Raw genomic sequence first — 26782 nt, forward strand, 5'->3', positions numbered from 1 at the left:
TGCATCGGACTCCGTGCCGACAGCCCGAAGCCTGGAGCCTGCTTCGGATTCTGTGTCTGCCTCTCCCCTGTTTAGAATCTGTCTGTCTGTCTCAAAAATAAACATTAAGGGGGCGCCTGGGTGGCGCAGTCGGTTAAGCGTCCGACTTCAGCCAGGTCACGACCTCGCGGTCCGTGAGTTCGAGCCCCGCGTCGGCTCTGGGCTGATGGCTCGGAGCCTGGAGCCTGTTTCCGATTCTGTGTCTCCCTCTCTCTCTCTCTCTCTCAGGTCACTTTCAACAACAGTGCAGGGACTTCTGTGACTTCCATCTTGCCTTAGTTATTCTGGGTCAACGGCCAAACTGGAAATTGGGAAGAGCTCTTAAGAGAAATCAGCGGATTGGGGATATTTCCTCATTTTTAAAGTTTAGCTATTATTATTATTATTATTACTGCCAACAGGATGAACTGTTACATTCCTGCCACAGGAAGGAGCAACTTCTGTATCATTGTGGGACCCCAGCTCATTATCTTCTTAAAGTGGCAGTCTGCTGGTCACATGATCAATCCCCATGGCTGAGGAGGATATGTACCAGAAAGCAAGTTAAAGAAGTTACCATTCATGCTCTGTCTCTCTCTCTGTCCCAAAAATAAATAAACGTTGAAAAAAAAATTAAAAAAAAAAATAAACATTAAGAAAATTTTAAAAAAAAACAAAGTTTAAGATATGAAGAGAAGAGCAAGTTACAAACACATATAACATGATGTCACTGTTACTAATATACGCATGCGTAAATAACACGGGTAGAAAAAACCTGGATGTACCCACTGCAAATACGATATAACATCACAGTGGTTTTCTCTGAATGGCATAACTCCTGGTGATCTGTATTTTTGTTTTCACGCTTTTCTGTGATCCATATATATTTTCTAATGCTTATGTACCGGGTTTGTAGCAGTTAAAAAATAAATAAATAAATGCCTTGAAGAATTGAAGATATCTTCATGTACTTTTGGTGGGAGTGTGGATAGGGAACAATTCCTCGGAGAAGGGCTGTGGGCATATGTGTACAACGTTGCATGCAAATACTCTTTGACCCGGCATTTCAACTTGTAATGACCCGCTCCCACGGGTGCGCAAAGAAGTAGACAAAAGGACCATCAAGACGGCATTGGTTGCAATAGCAAAAGACCAGAAGACTCCATCAATAGGGAAACACAAGTAAATTAGGGCACGTCAAGTAAATTAGGGCTAACACAGCCAGTAGAAAAACCCAGCTGCGGACTGACATGAAACTATCTCTAAGCGGGGCGCCTGGGTGGCTTAGTCGGTTAAACGTCCGACTTCGGTTCAGGTCGCGATCTCGCGGTCCGTAGGTTTGAGCCCCACATCGGGCTCTGTGCTAACGGCTCAGAGTCTGGAGCCTGCTTCGGATGCTGGGTCTCCCTCTCTCTCCGCCCCTCCCCAGCTCACACTGTGTCTCTCTCTCTCAAAAATAAAGAAACATTAAAAAAAAAAACACAAAACACCTCTGTCTCTAAGATACGTGATTAACTGAGGAAAGCAAGGTGCAGGATCTATGCAGTCATTTGTGTAAAACTGTTTTTTTGGTATTTGCTTGCACATGTACAGGCTGTCTCCAGAAGGTGCTCCTAAAGATCATAATAATGTTGCCTCAAAACAAAGAAATGAGGGAAACAGGAAACCAGATGAGAGGAAAGCTTAATGTAATTGGACAGCCTTCCTTCTGTACTTTGAATCTTTTACTTTGAGCAAATATTACCACGAAAACAAAACCAAACCAAAAAACTTGAAAATGTAAAAGCCCCAGGGGAAACCGCATCAATTATTTTTCTAAACCTTATGTCATAAGCCTCTTCCTTTTGAAGGCAGCCCCCCAGGATTGCTGCCTCCAGGAAAAAAAAAAAAAAACACAACCATTCAAGGGACCCCAAGTGTTGCTGTTGACCTGGGGCCCTCATGCAGAGTCACACTGGCTCTTTTTTTATAATTTTTTTAAAGTTCATTTTAATTTGCAAGAGAGAAAGAGAGCTAGTGGGGGAGGGGCAGAGAGAACGGGAGACAGAATCCCAAGCCGACTCCGAACTGCCAGCACAGAGCCCCCTGCGGGTCTCGAACTCACAAACCATGAGATCATGACCTGAGCCGAAATCAAGAGTCTGACGCTCAACCGACTGAGCCACCCAGGCATCTCCACACTGGTTCTTGATGTGACCTCTAGGATCGGGTTTGGACAAGCACGGGTTCAGGCAAAGCAAGAGGCTGTGTCCTTTGACAACACCATCAAATTCTCACTTGTATGCAGTAAATAAGAAATTGTTTACCTTTCAGCAAAGGTATCGAGTTTCCCCAGCTCATCAGAGAGGCCAACAAGGGAATCCAAGGTCCCCACCTAGAAAGGTTGCAAAGACGTTAGCGGCTCGCGCTTTATGGCAGGGAAGGTGTAGGTCACTTTCAACAACAGTGCAGGGACTTCTGTGACTTCCGTCTTGCCTTAGTTATTCTGGGTCAACGGCCAAACTGGAAATTGGGAAGAGCTCTTAAGAGAAATCAGCGGATTGGGGATATTTCCTCATTTTTAAAGTTTAGCTATTATTATTATTATTATTATTATTACTGCCAACAGGATGAACTGTTACATTCCTGCCACAGGAAGGAGCAACTTCTGTATCATTGTGGGACCCCAGCTCATTATCTTCTTAAAGTGGCAGTCTGCTGGTCACATGATCAATCCCCATGGCTGAGGAGGAAATGTACCAGAAAGCAAGTTAAAGAAGTTACCATTTTTTTTTTCAGTTTTTATTTATTTATTTTTTAAGAGAGAGAGAAAGAATGCACACGTGTGAACAGGGGAGGGGCGGAGAGAGCGAGAGAATCCCAAGCAGGCTCTGTGCTGTCAGCGCAGAGCCCAACACGGGCCTCGATCTCATGACCCTGAGATCATGACCTGAGCTGAAATCAAGCATCGGATGCTTAACTGACTGAGCCACCCAGGTGCCCCAAGAAGTCACCATTTCTAAACGCTTTTCTTCTCCAAGATGTCCAACCAATCCCTGTCTCTGTTCTGCCTTGCTGTTATTAACAATCTTGCGGGAGGGGGGGGGGCAGCTTCCTCCCCTCCCCCCACCTCATCATTCCTGCAAGTCTTTCTCTTTTCAGATTACTTATAACGATCTATTTCTTAATGTGAAAATTATTACGCAGCCCGAAACTGTATTGAAAGGTCTCTTCCCGGAATCAGAAGGGGAGACTCTGTTCAGATTACCAATCCCCCATTGGACATTAAAAAGCAATTAAGATTAACACTGTGTGTCAAGTATACTTTAATATAAAAAAAAATACTTTGAGAAATATCTTAAGAAAGGCAGTTAGGAAATGATGAAGCACAGCTACCTCTAGTAAGTGCAGTTTGCTTCTCTTTCTTTTTTTTATATATTTTTTTTCAACGTTTATTTATTTTTGGGACAGAGAGAGACAGAGCATGAACGGGGGAGGGGCAGAGAGAGAGGGAGACACAGAATCGGAAACAGGCTCCAGGCTCCGAGCCATCAGCCCAGAACCTGACGCGGGGCTCGAACTCACGGACCGCGAGGTCGTGACCTGGCTGAAGTCGGACGCTTAACCGACTGCGCCACCCAGGCGCCCCAGTTTGCTTCTCTTTCAAGCGACCTGATGTTAAGCCATATTTGGCAGAGGTCCTGCCTGTTATCTTTGTTCCCTCCAGTCTAACACATTGCCTTACAAAGAGTAAGCGGCGAGTGGATGCTGAATTCCCCGACCTCCACAGCGCCGGTCGCCAGGCAAACAGTGGCAGCAACATACGGATTCTGAAATCAGTGCCGCCACTTACCAGATTTACCACCCTCGCCTCCCTTCCCCGCCCTTCCTGATCTATAACGTGGGCCTTGTGAACATTCCAGATGGTGTGTTCAAAGTGCCTGGCCCCCAACATACTGCTCGATAAACGCTAGCAAATAGGGTCGCATCACCGATGATGCTGACGGTGCAGCCCTTTTGGTAGACTGGCCGACTGAGGTTTGAAAAAGAGGACAGGGCAGTTTTCTAGAACGGCTACCGCTGGGCAGTTAGGGCCCTCCCTCCAGCACCCACAGTGCATCTGCATAGCTGTCATTGAAAAATGCCTCAAGCCTCTTCTCTCTGGAAGCTTACAATCTTAGGAAGGACTGCAACAAGGCTACTCTTCGGAAGTAAAAAGACTGCACACCTCACTCCTCTCTCACATTTGTTTGATTCTAACTTTGTTCTCCACAGCAAGAACCCTTAGACTTCCCTGCCTCGTGTCTTTCTGCCATCGGCCCGGTTACCATTAAGTTCCCTTCCTGCCTCTCCATCAGATTCCATCGGAATCTCCCACCCTGCTTCCAGTTCAAGAGCACAATCAAGACCGAAGCTCTCCACACCTGTACATTTCAACTGTATTGTGGGGCTTCTTGGATGTCGAAGACAAAACAGGAAGAATCCTAGAACAACAACTCACAAGAGCCTAGGTGTGGAAAACACTCTCCCCATTTTTCTTTTTTTTTTTTTTTTGAAGACACTGCTACCCACACCCTTCTCTCCCTGTTCATTCTGTCCTGTGTTTTTGGGTCCATAGGAACCACAATTAACTCTGGGCTGTGGCACGAAGTCCCATCCAGACCACTGACTTCCCTGTGCATCGTCCCCCCCCAGGCTTATCCTCAGCGTTGCTGCCTTTGACCTGTTATTTTCTCCTTGGCTTCCCAGGAGACACCCACCCACCCCAAACCATCATGTCCTTCCTCTCTCCCCAGGAACTTTACCTTGAAGTCAGGAATCGAGAATTTGGTGTTATAAGACAGGTTGGACTTGGAGGTTACCGTGTTCATCCTCTCCAGGGCTTGTAAGTTTTCCTTATCGCCGGGGGCAGAAATTAACCAAAACTCCGACATGGCTTCCAGACTTCTTTTATCCAGTTACTGACCAGAACCACAGCAACATGAACAAACAGAAACAGGAGGAGAGAAGTGTCAGATATCTCTACTCCTTCACCACTTCCCTTCCCTCAGAATTAATCCTCTCCAGGAGGTGTTGCCTTTACTGTATCCCATTCTTTGTCCCCCGCGACCTTCCAATTCAGATTGTCTAGTTCCAAGGACACCCATGTGCTTGCTGATCTGCAGTGCTCTTATCTTCACTTGCAAAGACCGCAAAGTCTTCAGTTGGAAAGCCCTCGGGTCTCCACAAAGACTCCCAAACCATCCCTAGGGTGGCTCTGACTGGTTTTAAGGGTTGGGGGGAGGGATGGGGACAGCAAGATTCCCGGTCCTTTTTACTCCCCTCTCTCCTGACATCAGAATACAAACGGGGGGTGAGGGGGGTGGACAGCCAGCCAGCCAGGCTGGGGCCTCCTGAAATAGTTTCCTCCTTTCCACATTGTCCTTTCTGGGATGAAGCGAAGGCAGGAATGAGACAAGGTGGCGTTTTCACATCAGGAGCTTGGGCAAACCCCAGATCGTTTACTGACCGGCCTTCAGAATGGTGCTAGCCTTAAAAGTAAGACTTCAGAAGAGCTCCCCCTCGTTCCCAAATAAGCAAAAAAAGGCGGGGGGGGGGGGACGACTAAAGTCATCTTCCACCAGCCCAGGTGTGCACTCTGCAGAGGCGGGCATCGTGCTGGGCCTGGCAGTTTCTGTCCAGAGCCTGCCGCTTGCAAAGTCGATTCGTTCTGCTCATTCAAACGTGCACACGCCCACACCTCTGTCCCCTCGGCCCGTGCCTCCCTTCCCATCGCCTCGCGAAGCGTCTCCGGAAGGCTAGGGAGAAACAGGCGACAGCCAGCCAGAGCCCCGGCCTGGAAGTTTTTCCTTTTGACCCTCATCTCACTCCACTCCAAGGTACCCCCGGTCCCTCCTAACTCCGGGCACAACGGACGCAGTTCCTCTCGGTCTTGACCGCCGATGGCCTGGGGACAAACTGGCCCGGCGCAGACGCTGGGGAGATGCCACCTGCCCGGCCCCGGGGAGGGCGCCGCGGAGGCGCTGGTTCTCTGGCTCCCACCGGGAAAGCGCGGCCCGGGACGGCGGACCCGCGTGCGCGGGGCGGCCCGCCCCGGTCCCCCGGGTCTCGGCGCCGCCTCTCCCGCCGCCGCCCCGCGTCCCCGACCCGCCGCGCGTCCTTACCGGGAGCCGGCGGCCGCGCGGGCGTGCTGCGGACGGGCACGGGGCCGGAGCGCACGGCCGGCTCCCGGGAGGCAGCGGCTTCTGCGCGGCGCCCCGCCCCGAGCTTTTATCCGGAGCGGGAGGCGGCCCCCGCCCGCCCCTCGGGCATTTGCATACCCGGCCGCCCGCCTCCCGCGGGGGGCCGGCTGCGGCCCGCGCGCGTCCCGGGCCGCCCGGGCCCTGGGTCGCCCCCCGCCCCCCACCCCGCCCAGGTGGCGGGATCCGGGGGGAGCCTCGGGCGGGGTCTGCAGTGCACAACGTAGCGGAGCGCGCGGGACGTGCCAGACCGAGCGAAGCAGGTGGCGCGAAGTACTCGGGACTCCCGCCCCCACCCGGCGATGACCGAGCACGGGGGCTCGGGAATCCCGCGGCGAAGAGGCCTGATCTGTGGGAAGAAACGCCACAGGTCCACGTGTGTTTTGGAGCACACCTGGACAGAGGCCCAGACCTTCCTGGGCTTGTGGGCGTGAGCTTGCCGCTGGTTGCCAGGGAAACTCCCCACTGCCAGGCGCGCCCACCTCACCTTACCCCCTTCAAAGCAAGCCCTGGATATTGGAGGGTTTTAAAACTCAGAGTCGGAGTACCAGGATGTGGGGTCGTGATCCGTGCTGTTTGAAACAAGACAAGGAACCCCCCGGAAATTAACGTCTGAATGTGAAACAAAACAAGAAAACCCCGACTTCATTTCCTCTGGGGTAGGAGGAAACTTTAGTGTAGCCTTCCCTGTGGGCGATGTTTTTGGTGGTTTCTGGGAAAGATAAAAATCTCAGAATGAGTTTTTTTTGGGGGGGAGGGGGGCGGGTGTTGAAGAAGGTTTGGTGGCTTCCTGGAGAATGAACTGTGCCTTCCTAGATCAAACTAGGGGGACCGTCATCCTATTGCCGAGAATGCTTTCGGGTCTTCGGAAGGGAAGGGAAGGTGTAACGATGGGGAACAGAAAGGTGGTTTCTAAGATCACAACATGCTCGCACTGCAATCCTGTTGTGGGTTTGGAACTGGCAGTTCGGAACTCCCAACACCTGCGCCGTGCATCATCGTTATTGGGACACTCGTGTGCATTAGTCAGTCCTTGCAACATCTTCCCGAGGGTGGACACCTGAAACCAAGGGATGAGGAAACGCCATGGGCACAGGGAGGTTAAATGGTGATTCCAAGCGAAGGAGTGGCCTGGTTGCACATTGAACCTGGGGTCTCCAATCTTGGACTTGACCCCGTGATGCCATTCTTTCCAGCTAGGCAAAACAGAATTGTAGAGCCGGGGGCAAACCCTAAGTACAAAGAAGAGTAAGGTTGCCCCACAAGTTGCATGAATTGCTGGGTGTCGTGTCACTGGCTAATGGCAAAGCTACGCGTGGGACCGAGGGTCCTTTGCCTTGCTCCCAGCAAGCCTGCAGGACGGGGTCGTAACTCTGGGGAAGAAAGCATGTTTTCCATTTCAGATAACATTCAGAGCCACTGACCTGGCTTCTTAGAGACTGGGCAACACATTTAGAGGTGTTCTCAACTTTTGCTCATGGAACCATTCTTTCTGTAAGTATGGTTTCCTCTGACGAGCTTGTTTCATGGAATAAAAGACACGTCAGACACAACATAACTCCCGGACGTCTGATAAAGAAAATATTGAGGGCCTCCAGTGTTCCTTGTCTGACTTAAAATCTTCCTACTCAAAATCTAAAATCTTTCTGGTTATTGTACATCTTGCTTGGGCTTCTTGTTAAACATCGGAAGTTGTAATGGTTGATGACTACTGTTCTAGAGATAGCATGACTTTTTTCAACTAACTTTTTTCTGCTTCTCAAGGTAATTCTATCCTGTGTATAGAGGATTTGGAACCCAGAAAAGTATAAAGAAGAAAGTAAAAAAATTGCCTATATTTCCATGATCTCAAAATAACCACTGTGAACCTCCTCTTTGTTACTTCTTTTTCTTCCTTTTTTTTTTTTCTTTTTAGGTAGTCTTCACTACCTCCCAGCATGGAGCCCATCGTGGGGCTTGAACTCACGACCCTGAGCTCCAGACCTGAGCTGAGATGAAGAGTTGGGCGCTTAACTGACCGAGCCACTCAAGCACCCCCCTCTGTTATTTTTTAATGCATATTCGTAAATACAGGCATAGACTTTTTGGCATGACTGAGATTACATATTATACATAAGGGTCGGCCCCCTTCTGTTGATTGTTTTTTAAAGATCAAAAAATTATCAAACCTATCTTATCAGCGAAGGATAATCCAATGTCATCAGCAATTTACTACAGCTCAGAATTTGAGTCAGATGCATTGGATTTCAAAGGTAAATAGAAATCTGGTTGGACAACTTACATCTTAAAGAAAAGGAAAAAAAAAAAAGAACAGAGAGAATGAAGAGGGAGAGAGAGAGAGAGAGAGAGAGATGAAGACAACAGTATGTTGCCCCAGGGGGAATCTTTTGATTTGCAGCTTTCAAAGGCAACATCTGTACTCATCAGTTTTGAATGGACTTGTGTTATTCTCTCAAGTTCCCTATAATCAGTCTTTAACACAGAAAAATAAGGAGAAATCCACCAAAAGCAGTGGAATCTGGTCCCTTGGTATATCTGGAAGGTATACAACAGCACTCCCACTAAGGAAAGTCGTTCCCTTCCATACATCAGCCTGAAACAGCATTTAACAGCCCGTGTTCGGTTCCTCCGCCTGTCCCCACACTCCCAAAGTCTCTGAAATCTACAGCTAAGCGATTGCAAGTTTATGTGCCTTGACCACTGCTTTTAAAATACCCCCTGGTTACGAAAAGTGCTTCATAGACAGACTCCCGAAAGAACCCAGGTTATAAAGAATACTCTCTCTTCCTGGGAATAAAGCCGAGGGAGGAAATACTATCAGCCTGGCATAATCTCAAGCTAATTATGAATTTGGCTTTGGCTACCTAGTCCAGAAAGGTTTCTGCAGTTGGCACTGGCTACGCATTGAGCCAGCTGGAGTCTGTACAAGGGGGAACAGTCCCATCAAGTTTGGGAACCAGAAGGACCAGGCTGGCCTAGTTGGGCTGCTGTCCTCTGGCCTCTCCCAAATGATGGCCTTGGGATCTCTTTACTGCCTAGTGTGGACACAGCCCTCATAGGATGCTCTTACCATTAGCACAGACACACCATTCCACCTGCAGGGGGCTCAGGTGGATTTTTCTAGGCTTTTCTGAGAAGAACGCAGGGAAGTTTTTCTAGAAGGACAGCTCTCTGGTGGAGACAAAGGTAAGTAGAACAGCCTGTTGCGTCAGTACCGTGTGGGAGAAACAGATTAGGCTTTGGAATTGGGCAATTGGATAAGTTACTTAGTTAGCCTTGATCGACTGCTGGCTTCCCATCTGAAAACAGGGAGCGGAGGTGCGTAATGATGTCCACCTTTCAGGCTCGTCCTGCGGGTGAGAGAGAGCCTGGGGCACCAAAGAGGGGGCTTGGAAGCTGTGGTGTGCTCAGCGAATGTTCCCTTGACTTCCCTCTCCCTCTGTTGTCTTAGATGTCCCATAGGTCTTTATACCCTAAGTGTGGGCGATTATACCAGTGGCTCAGCGATGCCCAGCATAGTTCCCCATGGGCTCATCTACGTCTTCCATCCAGCCAATACCCTTGTGATTCAAGGACAGCCATCGGGACGGCTTTCACTCTTTCACTGGATAAACTAAGGCCGTGAATTCTCACGGTCTCTTTGCCCAAGTGCACACGATTAAGGAGAACGCCAGTCTTCCTTTGCCCATTTAACCGGTTGTTATTGTTGTTTTCAGTGTCTGCAAGGCAGTGAGGGGAGCGCAAACATACATGAGAGTTTTCAGTCCAGTGATGGAGAAAAACCAGCTTGGTAAACAGAAGTTTGAGCAGTCCCAACTCCCTACGGTCTGAATACGAAGCTCTGGGCAGGATGTGATACGTGCATAAAAATGAGGTATGAGCGTTCAAGAATGCCATGATCCTCGTTTCGCAGATGAAGAAACAGGCCCAGGGAGGTTAAGTGATCTAATCAGGAGCCCAGTTAATGGTAGACCTGGAACTTGAACTTCATTCTTCTACCCCTGAGTGCATATTGCTCAACAAGGTCTATGCCACCCTCCACTGCCCTGTCCCAAGAACCAGTCACTAGCATTCCATCTGTGACTATGTTCCTGGCGGGTCTACTCATTAGCTGAGTGAACTTGACTTCGGTGGGCTGCAAAACAGGGATAAAAACGGAACCTGTGCCCTAAGGTTTTTCTGGGGACTCCATGATATGGCACAGTGACCGGCCCCTATTAAGTAATTGGTCGAGGTTGCCATGGGCATTAGCCACGGCCAACACTCTCCGTGTCTTTTCCTTCCTTTGTCTCTCCTTTCCAACTTCCTTTTTCCCCTCACGGGGTTCTTTTGCAAGATACCGATTCTGCCCTCTTGTAAACACATGGCTCATTTGTCACTCATGCGTTCAGTCCCTTCAAACATGTCTTTGATGTAGTTAGCCTTGGAGGAAGCAGAGCACAGCAAGTGCTCCGGGACGAGGCTACAGCAAAGAGCCACGCAGGGGGTGGGGCTCTGGCTGTGGAATTGAGAGGATCCGACCTCACCTCCCAGTTCTGGCGTGTATTAGCTGTGCCCTTGCCGAGTACCCCATCTTCCCGAACTCTAGTTTCCTCTGCTATAAAATGGGGGCTCCGAGGTCTAGTTAGAGAGTTATAATAAAAATGGAATGGTGGCACCTGGGTGCCTCAGTCATTCGTTAGGCCTCCGACTTGGGCTCAGGTCATGATCTCATGGTTTGTGAGTTCGAGCCCCGCGCGAGGCTCTCTGCTGTCAGCGCAGAGCCCGCTTCAGATCCTCTGTCCCCACTCTCTCTCGGCCCCTCCCCTGCTCACGCGCGCTCTGTCTCTCTCTCAAAACTAAATCACTTTTTTTTTTTTTTTTAACGTTCTTAGTGCTGAGTAGATGCTCAGGGAATATTTTTTCGATCACCTAGAGCACGGAGCTTAAATGTCAGAGACTGCTTGGATGATCGGGGGAAGCTGAATGAGAGTTGTCTTTCCTCTTCTTAAATCTGTTCTGTTTTAGAAATGTTAAATGGTTTGAAAAGGTCACGAAGAGATAACACCGTGAGGACGCAGTGGCTATGTATGTCTAACGTGAGTGACGTCGTGCTTGCTTCGTTCGGCAGCACAAACACTAAAGCATGATGACCTCCACCGTCATTTAATCATACTCACAAGATTGAAAATTGGAGACAGCAGAGATGCCCAGCAAAGAGGGTTGGGGTGGGCAAACCAATAATGGTCTGATCGTGCTGCCATTGAAAACGTTTTAGAGGACAGTGAGCGACGTAGTCAAGATTCCAACTTTGTAAGAGATAATACGACAAATACCATGCATGTGTGTATATATCCCTTTTTAGAGGAAATAAACACATTTCCTCTAATGTGTTTATTAGAGGAACACATTAGAGGAATGTGTCTCTTTTCCTTTGACCTTTGTATTTTCAACTTTTTAATAGTAAACACACCATTTTTAAACTCAAGAACAATCCTGAATGATATCGGGGTGAATGGGCAGCCATCCACCCCACCAGACATCAATTACTAAAGCGCGATAATGTCTCCACATTTTCCGCCTCCTGTTCCGAGCTCTGAAATCTCCCATCCTGTCCCGTCCCTGCCCAACTCTTCAGCTCAGAAAGTCAGAGAGAGACTGCCTTCTTTTTCTATTTCTTCCTCCTGATCCTCGTAATATTCTTTTGGGCATCTGAATATTCCCATCCTATCTTTTAAAATTTTTTAAACTTTTTTTTTAGTTTATTTTTGAGAGACAGAGACAGAGCGTGAGCAGGGGGGGAGGGCAGAGAGAGAGAGGGAGACACAGAATCCGAAGCAGGCTCTGGGCTCCGAGCTGTCAGCACAGAGCCCGACGTGGGGCTCGAACTCACAAACTCTGAGATCACGACCTGAGCCGAAGTCGGACGCTTAACCGACTGAGCCACCCAGGCGCCCCTGAAGATTCCCATCCTCTGTTCTTGGAAATGCAGTGCGTGATCCACATTTGATTCCGGGAGGCCGGGAATTTAGGCAATTTTTATCAGCTACATTGTTTTGTTTATTATTATTAGTAGTAGTAGTATTAAACCTTTTATTATGATTAGTTACGTATTTATCTCTTGAGAGCTAAAGTTTAAGTGCCCTGAATTACCTTTTCCCGACTTTTAAAAATTGAATTTTATTTTATTTTATTTTATTTTATTTTATTTTATTTGATTGTCTTTCACCTCTCTGAGGAAATTAGTAAAGGCCTGGCATATAATAAACATTGAAAGCTTGCTAAGCAAGTATTTGTGATCACCAAAAAAGGTGCTCCCAGCTTTGCTACAATCTTTAAAAACATGAGCCAGGGGCGCCTGGGTGGCACAGTCGGTTAAGCGTCCGACTTCAGCCAGGTCACGATCTCGCGGTCTGTGAGTTCGAGCCCCGCGTCGGGCTCTGGGCTGATGGCTCAGAGCCTGGAGCCTGTTTCCGATTCTGTGTCTCCCTCTCTCTCTGCCCCTCCCCCGTTCATGCTCTGTCTCTCTCTGTCCCAAAAATAAATAATAAATAAAAACGTTGAAAAAAAATTTAAAAAAAAACACATGAGCCCGAATATTTCCATCTATTCTGTCTTCAACCCTTCCTTTAAGCAGCTTTCTCACCACCAGTCCAAGGCGTGCCCTCCAGAGTGCACCTTGCACCTGACCTCTTTTCTTCTTGTCATCTCCCTGTTCTGGGCTCTCATCCCCTTTACTCCCGTCTCCTGTAGTGGTTGAATCACACTTGTCTCCCAAATGTGTCCACCCAGAACCCCAGAATGGACCTGGTTTGGAAAAGGGGCCTTCGCAGGTGTATTCACAGATGTAATTCGTTAAGGATATCAAAATAATATCATATTGGATTTAGGGTCGGCTCTAAATGCAACGACCGGGATCCTTATAAGAAGAGGGGAGGAGACAGAGACACAGGGAAGAGAACCAGGCAAAGACAAAGGCAGAGATTAGAGTGATACAACTACAAGCCAAGGAAGACTGAGGATTGCCGGGGCCACCAGAAAGCAGGGAGAGGCAAGGCAAGGTCCACCCTAGAGACTTCAGAGGGAGCACGACTCTGCTCACACCTTGGTTTGGAGCTTCTAGGTTCCAGAACTTGAGACAACAAATCCCTGTTGTGTTAAGCCCCCCAGTTTGTTGCACTTTGCTAAGGCAGCCCTAGGAAATGAACACATCCCCTTAGAGCCCAGAGCTGTGGTTCATAACACGTATCAGATCACATCATCACATCTCTGCTCAAAAGCCTCCAACCGTTTCCCCTTGCTCTTAAACTCCAAAACCCCGTTTCTCATACAGAAGGAAAAAGTTATAAATATGGAAAAGGAGAAAACTAGAAGAAACCCTGTGTTGCTGAATTGGGACTGGAAGTGTCAGTAATGAGCTCCTAGATTGTAAGGTGGATGGATGGATGAATGGATGGATGGATGGATGGATAGACAGACAGACAGACAGACAGATTCTTTCCTAGCTCTGTTCATTGAGAGAGCCTAGAAGCACTGAAAACATCAATAGTCCAAACCTTGACTTCTAAATACCGTTGTCCGTGAAAAGGAAGCAGGGAACCGGGGAGGAATGGGTGATTCCAGAGCTGGAATGGGGGGCAGCAAAGGGACATAATGTCTTCAACTTACTCTCAAACTGTTCAAAGTAATAATAACATACATATTATGTATACAGATACAGGCATCTCTCTCTTTTTTACATGTAGTCTCACCATAGAGCTATATCTATGGAGATACCGTGGGCTATTCTATCATTTTAAAACTGTATTACAATAAAAAGAAAATCTCCCTTTGCAGGCCTCCACGTCTCCAGTCGGTGGAAGTGGAGAGAGGGGTCCTGTTCCCCACCTCTACTCACAGCCTGGCCCTACTCCGTGCCCTGAGGCCACTATCCCTCTATCCCTGTTCATTGGGTCACCACAGGAAGCCAGAGACCCCCAGGTCAACGTTCCTTTCTCACCCCTCCTTCTGTCCATCTTCTTATCCCTCGTCAAGGGCTCAGCCCCTGTACCTGTGCCCCCAGAAACTCACATCCCTCATCAGCAAACCCTTGGTGTTCCGACTCCTTTCCGTCTCCCTCACTTTCTTGTGCTGCCCTCAACCTGGCTTCCCCTGAGGCCGCTGTTGTCCTCAGAGCTCTCTCAAGTGGAGGCTTCTTTTTGACCCCACACCTACTAGCACGGGGTCTCTAGTGGGAAGTATCCTCTCTGCTCCTTCTTGCCGCTTCCAGCTGCTTCTTCCTCGATCCCCCCCTCACACCTCTCCCCAGCTTTGAATCTCTGGGTGCCTCATCCAATGGAATTTTTCTGCGTCCAATGGAATAGAAACATTTTCTAACTGTGCTGCCTTCCCTAGGTGGTAGCCACTAGCCCCGTGTCTGTTGGGCACTTGAAATGTGGCTACTTTTACTAAGGACTGGAATTTTACATTTTATTTAATTTGGGTTAATTTTAAGTTAAACAGGGACACATGGAGGGTGTCCGCCATATTGGACAGTGCAGCTTAGACGTACCTCCCGCTTCCACTTACCGTGGTGATCTACAGACCCCCAAGGCACATCCTCTTACTTCCTGAAGCGTCCAGTTCCTCCCCTATTCTCTCCATCTCTACTCCTGTCTTAACACCTCGTGAGGCCACCAGATACTGAAATGATTCTGGCCACACCCTGGTCTCCTGTTTCTTTGAACTCTTCTCCTTCAGTTGATGGTCCATGCCATCAACTTTTACTCCACGAGGAGCCTTTTACTCCTGCCTTTTACTCCTGAGGTCTTTAGCCTTTGTCATTACCACTGACTGGGACCCCTCACTGGTCTCAACACCCTGTGTCCCACTCTCTGACCACTGTAAAAGCCAACGATAAAGGGTCTGAACTTTTCCTATTGCCCAGAGAGAAAGCAATCTTTCCCGGCCTCCCTCCCTTTCCTTCTATCAGAGCATTTGCTGGAGAAAAGTGTGTGTGTAAACCCTACCTCTATCCTTTTGACACGTATATAAATCCTGTTTAAAGCTACAGAAGCCTCTGGCCAACATTACCACCCGGAGAGGCTTTTCTTAAGGCTTTAGGAGCCACCTCTTTGGAATGTAAATATCAAGATACCTTTCTGTTGCCGCTTGTCATAGAAATATGAGCAGTTTTATTTTTTTCCTTTGGATAAAGGCAGTTAAGAACACAGATGGCTACGTCAGTTACCAGGTGGATTATTGCCCCCCCCCAACACTACTACCCTATTTTCCTAGTACCCTACCTGTCCACCCCACTGGGACCAAAATCCATCGGTCCCGCCATTGCCTATCACCCCCCACCCCCGGTCATGCCCTCACTTCCCTCCTTAAACTTTATAGTCCATATTGTATCTACCCTGTTGCTCACCCTCTCCGTGCCCTTGACACGTCCTTGCTGTGCTTTATTTGATGGCCCCAAATCCAACCCTGGGAAAATCTACCTCTCCACCAGCCCTGTGCCTGTATCCTGCAGCAGCATGTGCCTGGAGAAAAACACAGGACCACACTGATTGATCTTGAAGGAAACCCAGAACATGTCACCCCAAGATATGCTTATTGACCGTTTTGAATTAACGGGACTTAAGAAACAGCAGGTGCAGGAAAGACACTATGACCCTTCTTTTTCTTCTTCTTCCTAAAAACAGGTGAGAAAACTCCCTTGTGAAAGGTGCTCTCCCTGTATCAGGAGGAAGGGAAGATATTCTTATCATCAGAGACAGAGAGCTGGGAGCCAAGAAACCTGTACCAACAAGCTACTTAAACTAACCCTTCTCTTCCTGGTTGCTTCTTCACTGCTTATGACACCTAGTCCGTCATTTACTATACTCCCTTGATCCATTTTGTCTCCCATTCTTCCAGACACCTATCCAAACTCTCCTCTCCGCCTATGTTCAACTTCCCTTCCCCCGTCTCCACCCTCAGCAGAGAACTTTGCTAATTCTCTGAGAAAGGGAAAAGCATCAAAAGACAGCCTCCACAAGCCCCCATTACCAGCTACAGAAATTAACTCGAAATGGATCATAGACCTAAATGAATATGCCGAAGCCATAAAATCTTTAGAAGAAAACATAGCAGTAAATCTTTGTGATCTTGGCTTAAGAAAAAGTTTCTTAGATACGACACCAAAATCACAAATAACAGAAGAAAAATAAATCGGAGAAGTAAAAATAAAAATAACCTCTGTGCTTCAAAGGATGTCATTAGAAAATGGAAAGACAACCCACAGAACAACAGAAAATATTTGCAAAACATACTCGATAGGGAACTTGTGTCTAGAATTTATAAAGGGCTCTTCTGAACGCAATGATAAAAAGACAACCGTGGGCAATGGATCTGAGTAGACATTCTCCGAAGGAGATATACAGAAGGCCAATGAGCATATTAAAAGGTATTCAGTATCACTAGTCATTAAAGAAATACAAAAAAAAAAATCACTATGAGGTACCACTTCATACCCAAGGCTGTTATAAAAAAGAAAGAGTGAAAGAAAGAAAGAAAGAAAGAAAGAAAGAAAGAAAGAAAGAAGAAAGAAAGAAGGAAAGAAAGAAAAAAGGAAGAAAGAAGGAAAGAAAGAAAGAAAAAGAAAGAAAGAAGGAAAGAAGGAAAGAAAGAAAGAAAGAAAGAAAGAAAGAAAGAAAAAAGAAAGAAAGAAGGAAAGAAAGAAGGAAAGAAAGAAAAAAGGAAGAAAGAAGGAAAGAAGGAAAGAAAGAAAGAAAGAAAGAAAGAAAGAAAGAAAGGAAGGAAGAAAACCGGTGTTGGCGAGTATGTAGATGAGCTGGAACCCTCATACACTGCTGGCGGGAATACAAAAAGGTGCAGTCAGTTTGGAAAACAGTTTGGCAACTCCTTAAACATTGAACAGTTACCGGATGACTCAGCAATTCCACCCCTATGTACATATCAAAGAAGTGAAAACACGTGACCACACAAACACTTGGCCATACGTGTTAATAACAGTATTATTCACAATAGCCCCAAAGTGGAAAGAACCCAGATGCCCCTCAGCTGATGAAGAGAAAAGCAACATGTAGTATATCCATGCCGTGGAGTACTATTCAGCAGTGAAAAGGAATATGGTGTTGACACAGGCTTCAATGTGGGTGACCTTGGAAACATGACGCTAAGTGAAGGAAGCCAATCACACACACAAAAAAAAAAGTGCATTAAATGATTCCCTTTATATGAAATATCTAGCATAGGCCAGTCCATTGGGCAGAAAGGAGGTTAGAAGTTGCCTAGAGCTGGGGGAGGGGGGAGGCGAGGGGCGGGGTGAGACGGGTTGGGGAAAAATGGAAAGGGACAATGGATATGGAGTTTCCTTTTGGGGTGATGAAAAGGTAAACCAATTGTGGTGATGATTGCACAACTCTATGAATATACTGAAAGAAAAAAAAAACCGCAGTGAATTGTACAGTTTAACTGGTGAATTGTATGGTATGTGAATTATATTTCAATAATGCTATTAAAAATAATAATAAAGCAGCTGCAAATACCACATGCTAAAAAGGGTAGCCTAAAAACAAACAAGCCTGCTCAAGCACGACCTGCCCGTGACACCCTTCCAGGTCCCTGTTTGGGTTTCCATACTGCCTGGTATTTCTCATCCCTCTGTGATGGTTTGCAGCGCATGAGGCTGTGGCCCTTGGTTATTCACGTGTCCCCAAGGCGGCGCTGTGAGCCCCTGGAGGCCATGAATCACTCCTCACTCTTCTGTGGGTCAACAACACCCAGCACGGTGCCTGGCACAGAGTGGGTTGCCAGTAAATGTTTGTTTAGTAGAAGTGGATTCTCGTAGTTTCTCTTGAAAAACATTACATTTCATAAGTCTATCGATCAGATAGTTAATTACTTGATACACATATATTGTTCACTTGCCGTGAATCACACAGCCTTGATTTGTACACAGCTGATACACATTGCCGGAACTATCATTCCGAGACGCACGCTGCGCTCAACTTCCGGGGTCAGGGATGTCAGTCTCGGGATGCTTGACCTCTCTCTTGATCTCGACACCGCACAGCCAACATTTGATAAAATAGAATGGACTAACGTGCCGCCTTTTTAAAACACGTCACGGTTTTTAAGGTGTGTTCCTTTGGAAACTGAGCAGCACCACCCTAGGGAATTTTTCATTTGATCTTTTTAAATTAAAAAAAATTTTTTTTAACGTTGATTTATTTTTGAGAGGCAGGGCGGGAGCAGGGTGGAGAGAGAGGGAGACACAGAATCCGAAGCAGGCTCCAGGCTCTGAGCGGTCAGCACAGAGCCTGACGCAGGGCTCGAACCCACGAAGCACGAGATGATGCCCTGAGCCGAAGTCGGACGCTTAACTGACTGAGCCACCCAGGTGCCCCAATCCTGGGGAATTTTGAATGAGCATGTTCTAAAGGAACAATGACTCTCCACGGGCATGGAGGAGCAGCAGGAAATTTCCACAAGTCTCTGCTTTATGGAAGCCTGCCGAAGCCCTGCGCAAAGTAAAACGGTTCACATTCACACACCAACTTACAAAGTGGGACTTGCAAGGCGTTAGTAAAACTAGGGGTGAAATCTCTAGGCAAAGCCCTTGTGGTCCAGGCTGGGTAGGAGCCTGAGCCCCGTGTCCGTGGGCTTGGAGAGGCCCTTGGGGACCCTCATTTCTTTGACCAGCCCCGTCGCACCCTGCAAACTTCCTGGTCATCCCTGATTTCTCCCACCCTGCTCTCCTCTCTCTGTTCTTTCCAGAATGCTCTGCATCCTCCCTCTGGTCCTGAAGCCTCAGGGATCCTTGGAGCCATCTTCCAAGGCAAGTAGACAAGCCGCATGTCAACCATCCTCGTTCTCCCTCCGGGGCCCTCCCCTGAAAACATTCGTGGGGGAACCGCTGCTGCCACACCAGATGCTTCCAAGACTGTGACCGCGGAGAAGCCCCTCTATCCTGACATCCGGCTGACCACCCCCCCCCCCCGCCCCTCCTAGGAAGGGACGAGAGAAAGCAGACATGTGTCCTATGATAGGTGCTCAGGGATGACGAGATCCACCAGGCAAAGACCCTTGTCTGCCTGCTTCACTGCAGGGTGAGGCTAACCAGCAGTATTTCCCGAATGAATGAATGAATGAATGAATGAATGAATGAAATGTGATGAGTGATGAGCGAGGGAAACGTCATCATCTGGCCCCTGCCCCTGCCTCCGAGAAAACTCGGGCATCTGACTTTGGTGCAGTATTTCTCTCCAGCCCAAGACAGGGTGGCTTGAGTGTCCCCAGGGACAACGTCCACCCCCCCCTGCGTCTAGGCTCCTGGAGCTCCCCCACCCCAAGGCTCTTCCCTTTGTGTCTTTCAGCTCCCACTCCTGTGGCCACACCCCGCCCCTTGTCATCACCTGAAACTGCCCCACCTCTGAAATCTTAGATACCACTGGCCCACACAGCACAGCCTACGGTCCTCCCCGCTCCCCTGCCCGGCTCCCACTGCGTGCCGCACGGCACGCGCACGCGGGCACGCTCACATGCACACACATGTGCTCACACGCACACCTCCGCCTTCTCCTGCGCTGTCACCTTCTTGTTTTGCTTCTTTTCCTGCCAGGCCTGACTGTCTGAACTTCCGTTCCCTCCTGCCCTGCTCTTGCCATGGATCACCCCCTCCTCCCCCGCCCTCCCCGGGTGCTCAGCAAACCCTTGCCTTGCTCCTCTCTAACTTCTTCACCGTCTCCACCTGGCCGCTAGGTGGCGCTGGAAGGGGCCACACAAATCTGACCCGCGCTGCCTTTGGCACCTGACGTTTTCCTCGGCTCGCTGGCCCCTTCATTTATTCCACAGCTATGCACCGAGCACTTACCACGGGCCAGGACAGGTGCTGGGGACCGAGTCGTCAACAAGACAGGCCGGGTCCCTGCTCTCAGGGACCTTACCCACTTGGGGGGGAGACAGTAAATCGATACATAATTGTCAAGGAGATTCAGCCAGGCTAGGATCTCCGCTCTCCGGGAATCCCTCCCTTGGGCTTTGCAGCCTTCGTTGTGTACATGACCTTGCCTCTTACTTCAAGAAAAGTGACACCTATCCCTTCTAATTCTCCCAGCCTGTGGATGTTTCACCCTGCACACCCCTTGCTCCCACCCCCGCCTGTTTTTTTTTTTTTTTGTCTCCGAGGATGTGACAGGTCCCTCCTCTCGGAGGCCAGTGCCACCACCTGCCCACAGTGACAGACCATCTCTCCCATCAGTTGCCCCCCCCCCACCTTTCCTTATCCTCACATGCTGCTTGAACCATCCTACATGCTTGTGAGATTCTGTGTTCTTGGGCGTAGCGATGGTTTGTTCGTCTCAATTGACTGTATTCATTGTCAGTCATAGACATCGCGTGCCGGTGACCTCGTTTCAGATTTGGGGTTATTATGAAGAATACTGATGTGAACATTCTTGTAAGTGTCTTTTGGTCCCCACATTGCACACGTTGCATCGAGTATGTGTCTAGGAGTGAAATTGCTGGGTCCTCGGGTTTACACGGGTTCAACTTATGTAGATAATTCTAGATGGAGTTCCCAAAGTGATTTCACTAATTCCCACCCCCCCCCCACCCTGCCCCCCAGCAACGTGTGAAACTTCCTGTGGTTCCACATTCTCACTGATACTTGTCAGTGAGTATTGTCAGGATTTTTAGTTTTAGCCATTTGGATATGTGGTTTTAACCTGCATTTCCCTGAGGAATAGATATATAGAGGACACTTTCATGTGCTTATCGGTCATTACTAATATATTTTTATTAGATTTTTTTCATTATTGAATTTTAGGAGCTCCATAAATATACTAGATACCCATCCTTTTTGGTAAATGTGTTGTGAACATTTCCTCCGAACTTGTATTTTGCTTATTCATTTCAACTATGTCTTTTGACGACCAGAACTTTCTAGTTTTGATGATGTCTAACTTATCAACTTCTCTTTTATGATTACAGATTTTTTTGTGGCCTAAGAGAGCTCTGCCTATCCCCCAGGTCACAAGATATCCTCCTGTGTTTCCTTTTAAAATCCTAATGTTTTAACTTTGATGTTTAGCTATGTGATCTATTTTGAATTCATATCTTTTGTATGATGTGTATGGTATGAAGTAGGACTCAAAGTCCATTTTTCCCCATGTGGAGATCCAGTTACCCCCACTGTTTTGTTGAAAAGATTCCCTCTCCTCATTGGCTTGTTTTGGTGCCATTGTTGAAAATCAGACGATTCTATAAATCAGGGCTTATTAGTGGCTTTTCTGTTCTTTTCCATGATCTGTTTGCTGATTCTTACTCTAGGAGCTGTCTTGATTACTATGGTACATCCTGAGATGAGGTAGTACAAGTCCTCCATCTCTGTGGTTTCCCCCCAAAGTCCTTTTTTAAAATGTTTATTTATCAGGCTCTGGGCTGATGGCTCAGAGCCTGGAGCCTGTTTCTGATTCTGTGTCTCCCTCTCTCTCTGCCCCTCCCCCGTTCGTGCTCTGTCTCTCTCTGTCCCAAAAATAAATAAACGTTGAAAAAAAATTTTAAAATAAAATGTTTATTTATTTATTTGGAGAGCAAGGGAGCGTGAGTGGGGGGAGAAGGAGGGAGAGAGAAAGAATCACAAGCAGGCTCTGCACCGTCATCGTGAGGCCTGACACAGGGCTTGGTCCCATGAGCTGTGAGATCATGACCTGAGTCAAAATTGAGGGTCAGACGCTCAACCGACTGAGCCACCCAGGCACCCCTTTCCCCAACGTCTTTTGAAGAAAATGTTAGGAGCCAAGCTCCTAGGCCCTATGGAATGAGAGTTGGCGCAAAGAACCACACGGCACTCCGACATCGGCAGAGAGTCTTTACTGGTGCACCAGGGCTCCCCAGTGTTAGAAAGCGGGAGAGCCCCGATAAACGGGGTCACAGGTCTTTTATGCTATTTTGAGTCTTATTTGCATACAGGCTGGTGGTAGGCTCTCTGCTCGGTGATGGTTAGGGTTGTGGGTAGTTTCGTCCCGGGGAAGCTTGGGAAATGAAGTTTCTTTTGGCTGGTGCAACTTGGAGCCCGGGCTGCGAAGCGGCTAGGGACCTTCCGGTTAGGGTTGGGCGCGTAAGCAAGATTACTATGGTTGGGCGCGTAAGCAAGATTACTATGGTTGGGCGCGTAAGCAAGATTACAGAAGCGAGAGGAAAGCGGTTATCTATGTAGCAGCCTGTACAGCTCCCCCGGGGTCCAGATGTCTAACCGCAGAAATCCTGTTTGTTAACTAGTGGGAGTACAGGCTCTGCGAGTGAGGCGTTTACAAAGTTGAAGGTAGGGTGGGGGTGTTTTAGTAAGCTAGACCAGGGGTCTCTCAAAAACACTTTGCACTTCTGCACATTTTACACATTTTGCAATCGGGTTGTCAATTTCCACTAAAAAAACCCAAAAATGAACATGAAAAAAACAAAACCCCAAACCCGAAGACTCCACTGGGATTTTGATTAGGCTTTCATTGAATCTATAGATTATTGTGATGAGAGTTGACATCTTCACAAAAAATTCTCATCTTGAATTATTTATCTATCTCTCCCATTCCCCCCCCACCTGTTTTTATACTACATACTACATACAGAAAAGTTGAGAAAACAGTATTTTCAACAACTCACATACCTATTCCAGAGATGAACAATTGTTAACATCTTTGGGTAAATTTCTTTTTTGCAAACCTAAGTCTCGTCTTCTTCATTTGTAATATTGGAAAAAATTAAAAAAATTTTTTTTCTTAATGTTTATTTTTGAGAGAGAGGGAGAGAGAGTGAGAGCAGGGGGGGGGGCAGAGAGAGAGGGAGACATAGAATCCGAAGCGGGCTCCAGGCTCTGAGCATTCATCAAAACTAAGAAGTTAAGGGGAGCCTGGGTGGCGCAGTCGGTTGAGCGGCCGACTTTGGCTCAGGTCATGATCTCACAGTTTGTGAGTTCGAGCCCCACGTCGGGCTCTGTGCTGACAGCTCAGAGCCTGGAGCTTCGGATTCTGTGTCTCCCTCTCTCTCTACCCCTCCCCTGCTCATACTCTGTCTCTCTCTCTCAAAAATGAATAAACTTAAAAAAAAAACTAAGAAGTTAACACCTGGTACGATACTATTTACTAAACTACAGATTTTATTCAGATTTTGCTAATTCTTCCATTAACGCCCTCTTCCTGTTCCAGGAGCCAAAGCAGGACACCAAGTTGCATTTAAGACTTAGTTCTTGGGGCGCCTGGGTGGCTCAGTCGGTTAAGCGTCCGACTTCAGCCAGGTCATGATCTCGCGGTCAGGGAGTTCGAGACCCGCGTCAGGCTCTGGGCTGATGGCTCAGAGCCTGGAGCCTGTTTCCGATTCTGTGTCTCCCTCTCTCTCTGCCCCTCCCCCGTTCATGCTCTGTCTCTCTCTGTCCCAAAAATAAATAAACGTTGAAAAAAAATTAAAAAAAAAAAGACTTAATTCTTCTTAATGTCTTGCTTGAACACGTACAAGTAAACCCGGCTAAAGTTTATCGTGGTTTTAGTTCTCGTGTCACTACACAGCAAAGCAAACTTCCGCATTATTTTCAAGCAAGACGTTAAAAGTTCACACCAGTGTAATTCAAATTAATTTAATATGGTGGTTGATACCATTTTGATGAAAGCCATCTGCCACTTTGCTAAATGAATACGTAGCGCTGCATGAATTCTTTTGCATTCCGGGCTGCTACCTGATGGAGTTGATTCGATTTTTTCCATCGCCGTTCTCTGTTTGAACGACCGTAATACCTTCCTTCCCACGGCAGGCCATGGCATCGTCGGACTTCTGCTTGGCTCAAACTTGTCCCTATCATGTTACTTCATACCAGCCACCTCCCCTTCTAATCACTGAGGCAAGACAATAAAAGGAGTGACACGTGGCACCAGTGAACTGTAAACTTAAATGCAAGCTTGGCATTGACACTGAATGGTAGTACTCTCAGGAGATGGCCAAGCAGATAATCAGATACGCTCATGTCGGGCTGTTAAAAAGACCGTCATTGAAGTACAAACCCCTCTATTTCTTTGAGAATACAACTGTAAGCCCCGGTTTAAGAAACACTGCAGTGAGATTATATACAATGTTCGATGAGAAACTTAGATATTTGAAGACCTCCTGGGGATGGAGAAGAATGAATGGGAGTTACTGAGGTTTGTAGAGGGAGGGAGTTGAAAGAAGTCGGAAGAGTAGATGTGGAGGCATAAAGAGGTAAGGGGGGGGTCTTGTACTTTTCAAGCTGTAAGTAATTCAGCTTGGGGAGTGCAGTGGGTGAGGGGCTGGGTGGGAGAGGGGCTGGGGAGGGGCAGTATGACATATGGCGATAGGAAGGCCAGAGAGGCCAGCAAAGGTGTGCAGATGTGTTCTTCTAGGTTTGGGAAGAACTGAAAAGTTCTGAGTTGGAGTGTGGTATGATCCGATTCTCCTGTTAGAGATGATTTTGTCTCCCGTGGGAGACAGAGACCAGAAAAAAGGATTACGATGGGCCAGGTGGGAGAGGACGAAGGTTTGAACTCCTACAACAACAGTGGGAGTAGAGAAGAATGGGTCTGACATCTGACAAGTAGAATGGAAAGGATTTGGGGATCGATTGGGCGTGGAGGCAAAGATTGAGAGAGGGATCTTGAACGTTACTCGCAAGTTTCTGCAATGGCAACGAATAACAGGACATGTAAGTTATTTGGAGCCTAAATTTGGCTCCTTTTTTTTTTTAATATTTTTTTTAACATCTATTTATTTTTGAGACAGAGAGAGACAGAGCATGAACGGGGGAGGGTCAGAGAGAGGGAGACACAGAATCCGAAACAGGCTCCAGGATCCGAGCTGCCAACACAGAGCCCGACACGGGGCTCGAACTCACGGACGGCGAGATCGTGACCTGAGCCGAAGTCGGCCGCTCAACCGACTGAGCCACCCAGGCGCCCCGGCTCCTTTTTTCTTAAACAGTTCTAAATATTTTGGTTCCCAGGGCCAAGTAATACTAACTAATGCATAGTTTTTACAATGTCAGGCGCTGTTCCAAGTGCTTTATCTGTATTGTATTTTATTGAATCTGAAAACCCATTAGCGATAAGATGCACCATTACCTCAAGCATCACTAGAGGAGAAAACACTGTCGACTAAACACGCATGACACACAAAACACACTGATTTCAAGGATGTTAAAAACAGAGGTCCTGGACTCAATGATTTGTGGCTTATGCTTGTTTCATCTTTACAACAGCCCTCTGATGTAGGTTCTAATATTTTTCTTTAATTTTTTTTGACGTTTATGTACTATTGAAAGACAGAGAGACACAGAGCGTGAGCAGGGGAGGGGTAGAGAGAGGGGAAGACACAGAAAATGAAGCAGGCTCCAGGCTCTGAGCTGTCAGCACAGAGCCCGACGTGGGGCTCGAACTCACACACTGTGAGATCATGACCTGAGCCGAAGTTGGACGCTTAACCAATGGAGCCACCCAGGCGCCCCTGTAGGTTCTAATATTATCCTCATTTTTCAAATGGGGAAACAGAGGTAGAGAGAGATTAGATTAACTCTCTGTATCAAGGCTCTCTCTGGGTAGCCAGTGGTAGAATCAGGATTTGGACCCGGGCAATCTGGCTCTAGAGTCCGTTCTCTTAGCTCCAAGCAAAGGCATCTAATAAGCACTTCATTCAAAATTCATCACATCCCAGGAACTGAGTGTTTGTGTTATAGGTGATCCTAGAAACACCAGAGAAACTGCACCGAGCTTTGCCCTTCTGTTCTCAGTGGAAAACAACCCTAGAGTGTGGCAGGTCAAACCCCCAGGCCAGTGACTGTGGGGAAGGAGCGGTCTTGGCACTGAGGACCAAGAACACCTTGTTTTATGTTGCAGAAAACACTGTGTTCCCTCGCGTGTGGCTCCTGACTCTAAGCTCCGACATTTCTTGCTAGAGACACAAGATGTTTAATGTTTTTTTATTTATTTGAGAGAGAGAGAGAGAGAGAGAGAGAGAGCACGAGTGGGGGAGGAGCAGAGAGAGAGGGAGACACAGAATCCGAAACAGGCTCCAGGCTGTCAGCACAGAGCCCGACGCGGGGCTCGAACCCACAAACCGTGAGATCAGGACCTGAGCCGAAGCTGGACGCTCAACTGACGGAGCCACCCAGGCGCTCCGAGACACAAGATGTTTAAACGGATGTGTTTGAAACCATAATCATCTGGAATAGAGATCTGCTGTTTTTACTGTTACCAAAGGCCACGACGTAAGGATCAAAGAATTAGGACTTTGGGTCAGGATGAGCAGTGATAAATTAATCGATTCATTTTTATTAAGGAATACTTATTGAAAGTGTGCCACCTACTAGGCATTGGTTTGGGCCCAGAGAACCCAGAGATGAATTAAGGCTCAGGGTTGCCACCAGGTGAAGATGGAGGGGGTGGTCAGACAAGTACTTTACAGCCCGCAGAGATAATTGCCACAGAATTGCTTCAAAATTATTCAAAATCACCCAAGGATGAGGGAGTGGTGAGGGTGTAAATGAAACATGATGGGTCATGTGTGCGTTGTTGAAGCTGGGTGAT

The 26782-nt window shown here is 47.7% G+C and overlaps 1 protein-coding gene and 1 long non-coding RNA gene across 23 annotated transcripts in view; one reads left to right on the forward strand and one right to left on the reverse strand.

Moving 5' to 3' along the window:
* ATP6V1C2 (ATPase H+ transporting V1 subunit C2) overlaps window positions 1-6307 on the reverse strand; it is a 62500-nt gene extending 56193 nt beyond the window's left edge. For 17 of the 21 annotated variants that reach the window (XM_045054959.1, XM_045054964.1, XM_045054954.1 and 14 more), the window contains exons 1-3: window positions 6162-6307; window positions 4803-4958; window positions 2325-2392 (exon numbers count right to left, since the gene is read on the reverse strand). In XM_045054959.1, the coding sequence (XP_044910894.1) occupies window positions 2325-2392; window positions 4803-4931 (197 nt within the window). In that variant the 5' untranslated portion in view covers window positions 4932-4958; window positions 6162-6307. Of the gene's footprint in view, window positions 1-2324; window positions 2393-4802; window positions 4959-6161 lie in introns of those variants that run through there. The other 4 variants (XM_045054960.1, XM_045054956.1, XM_045054965.1 and 1 more) reach the window with 3 other exon arrangements.
* A 2291-nt stretch (window positions 6308-8598) lies between these two features.
* On the forward strand, window positions 8599-16687 carry LOC109498640. 2 transcript variants are annotated; one of them, XR_002155477.3, is made up of 3 exons: window positions 8599-9422; window positions 9953-10110; window positions 15902-16687. It is a non-coding gene; the product is annotated as an uncharacterized LOC109498640 (long non-coding RNA). The 2 variants fall into 2 exon arrangements; XR_002155478.3 differs by lacking the exon at window positions 15902-16687 and adding an exon at window positions 11244-11592.
* Window positions 16688-26782: the final 10095 nt, after the last annotated feature.

This window comes from Felis catus, chromosome A3 (genome assembly GCF_018350175.1).
Source record: "Felis catus isolate Fca126 chromosome A3, F.catus_Fca126_mat1.0, whole genome shotgun sequence".
Taxonomy (NCBI): Eukaryota; Metazoa; Chordata; class Mammalia; order Carnivora; family Felidae; genus Felis; species Felis catus.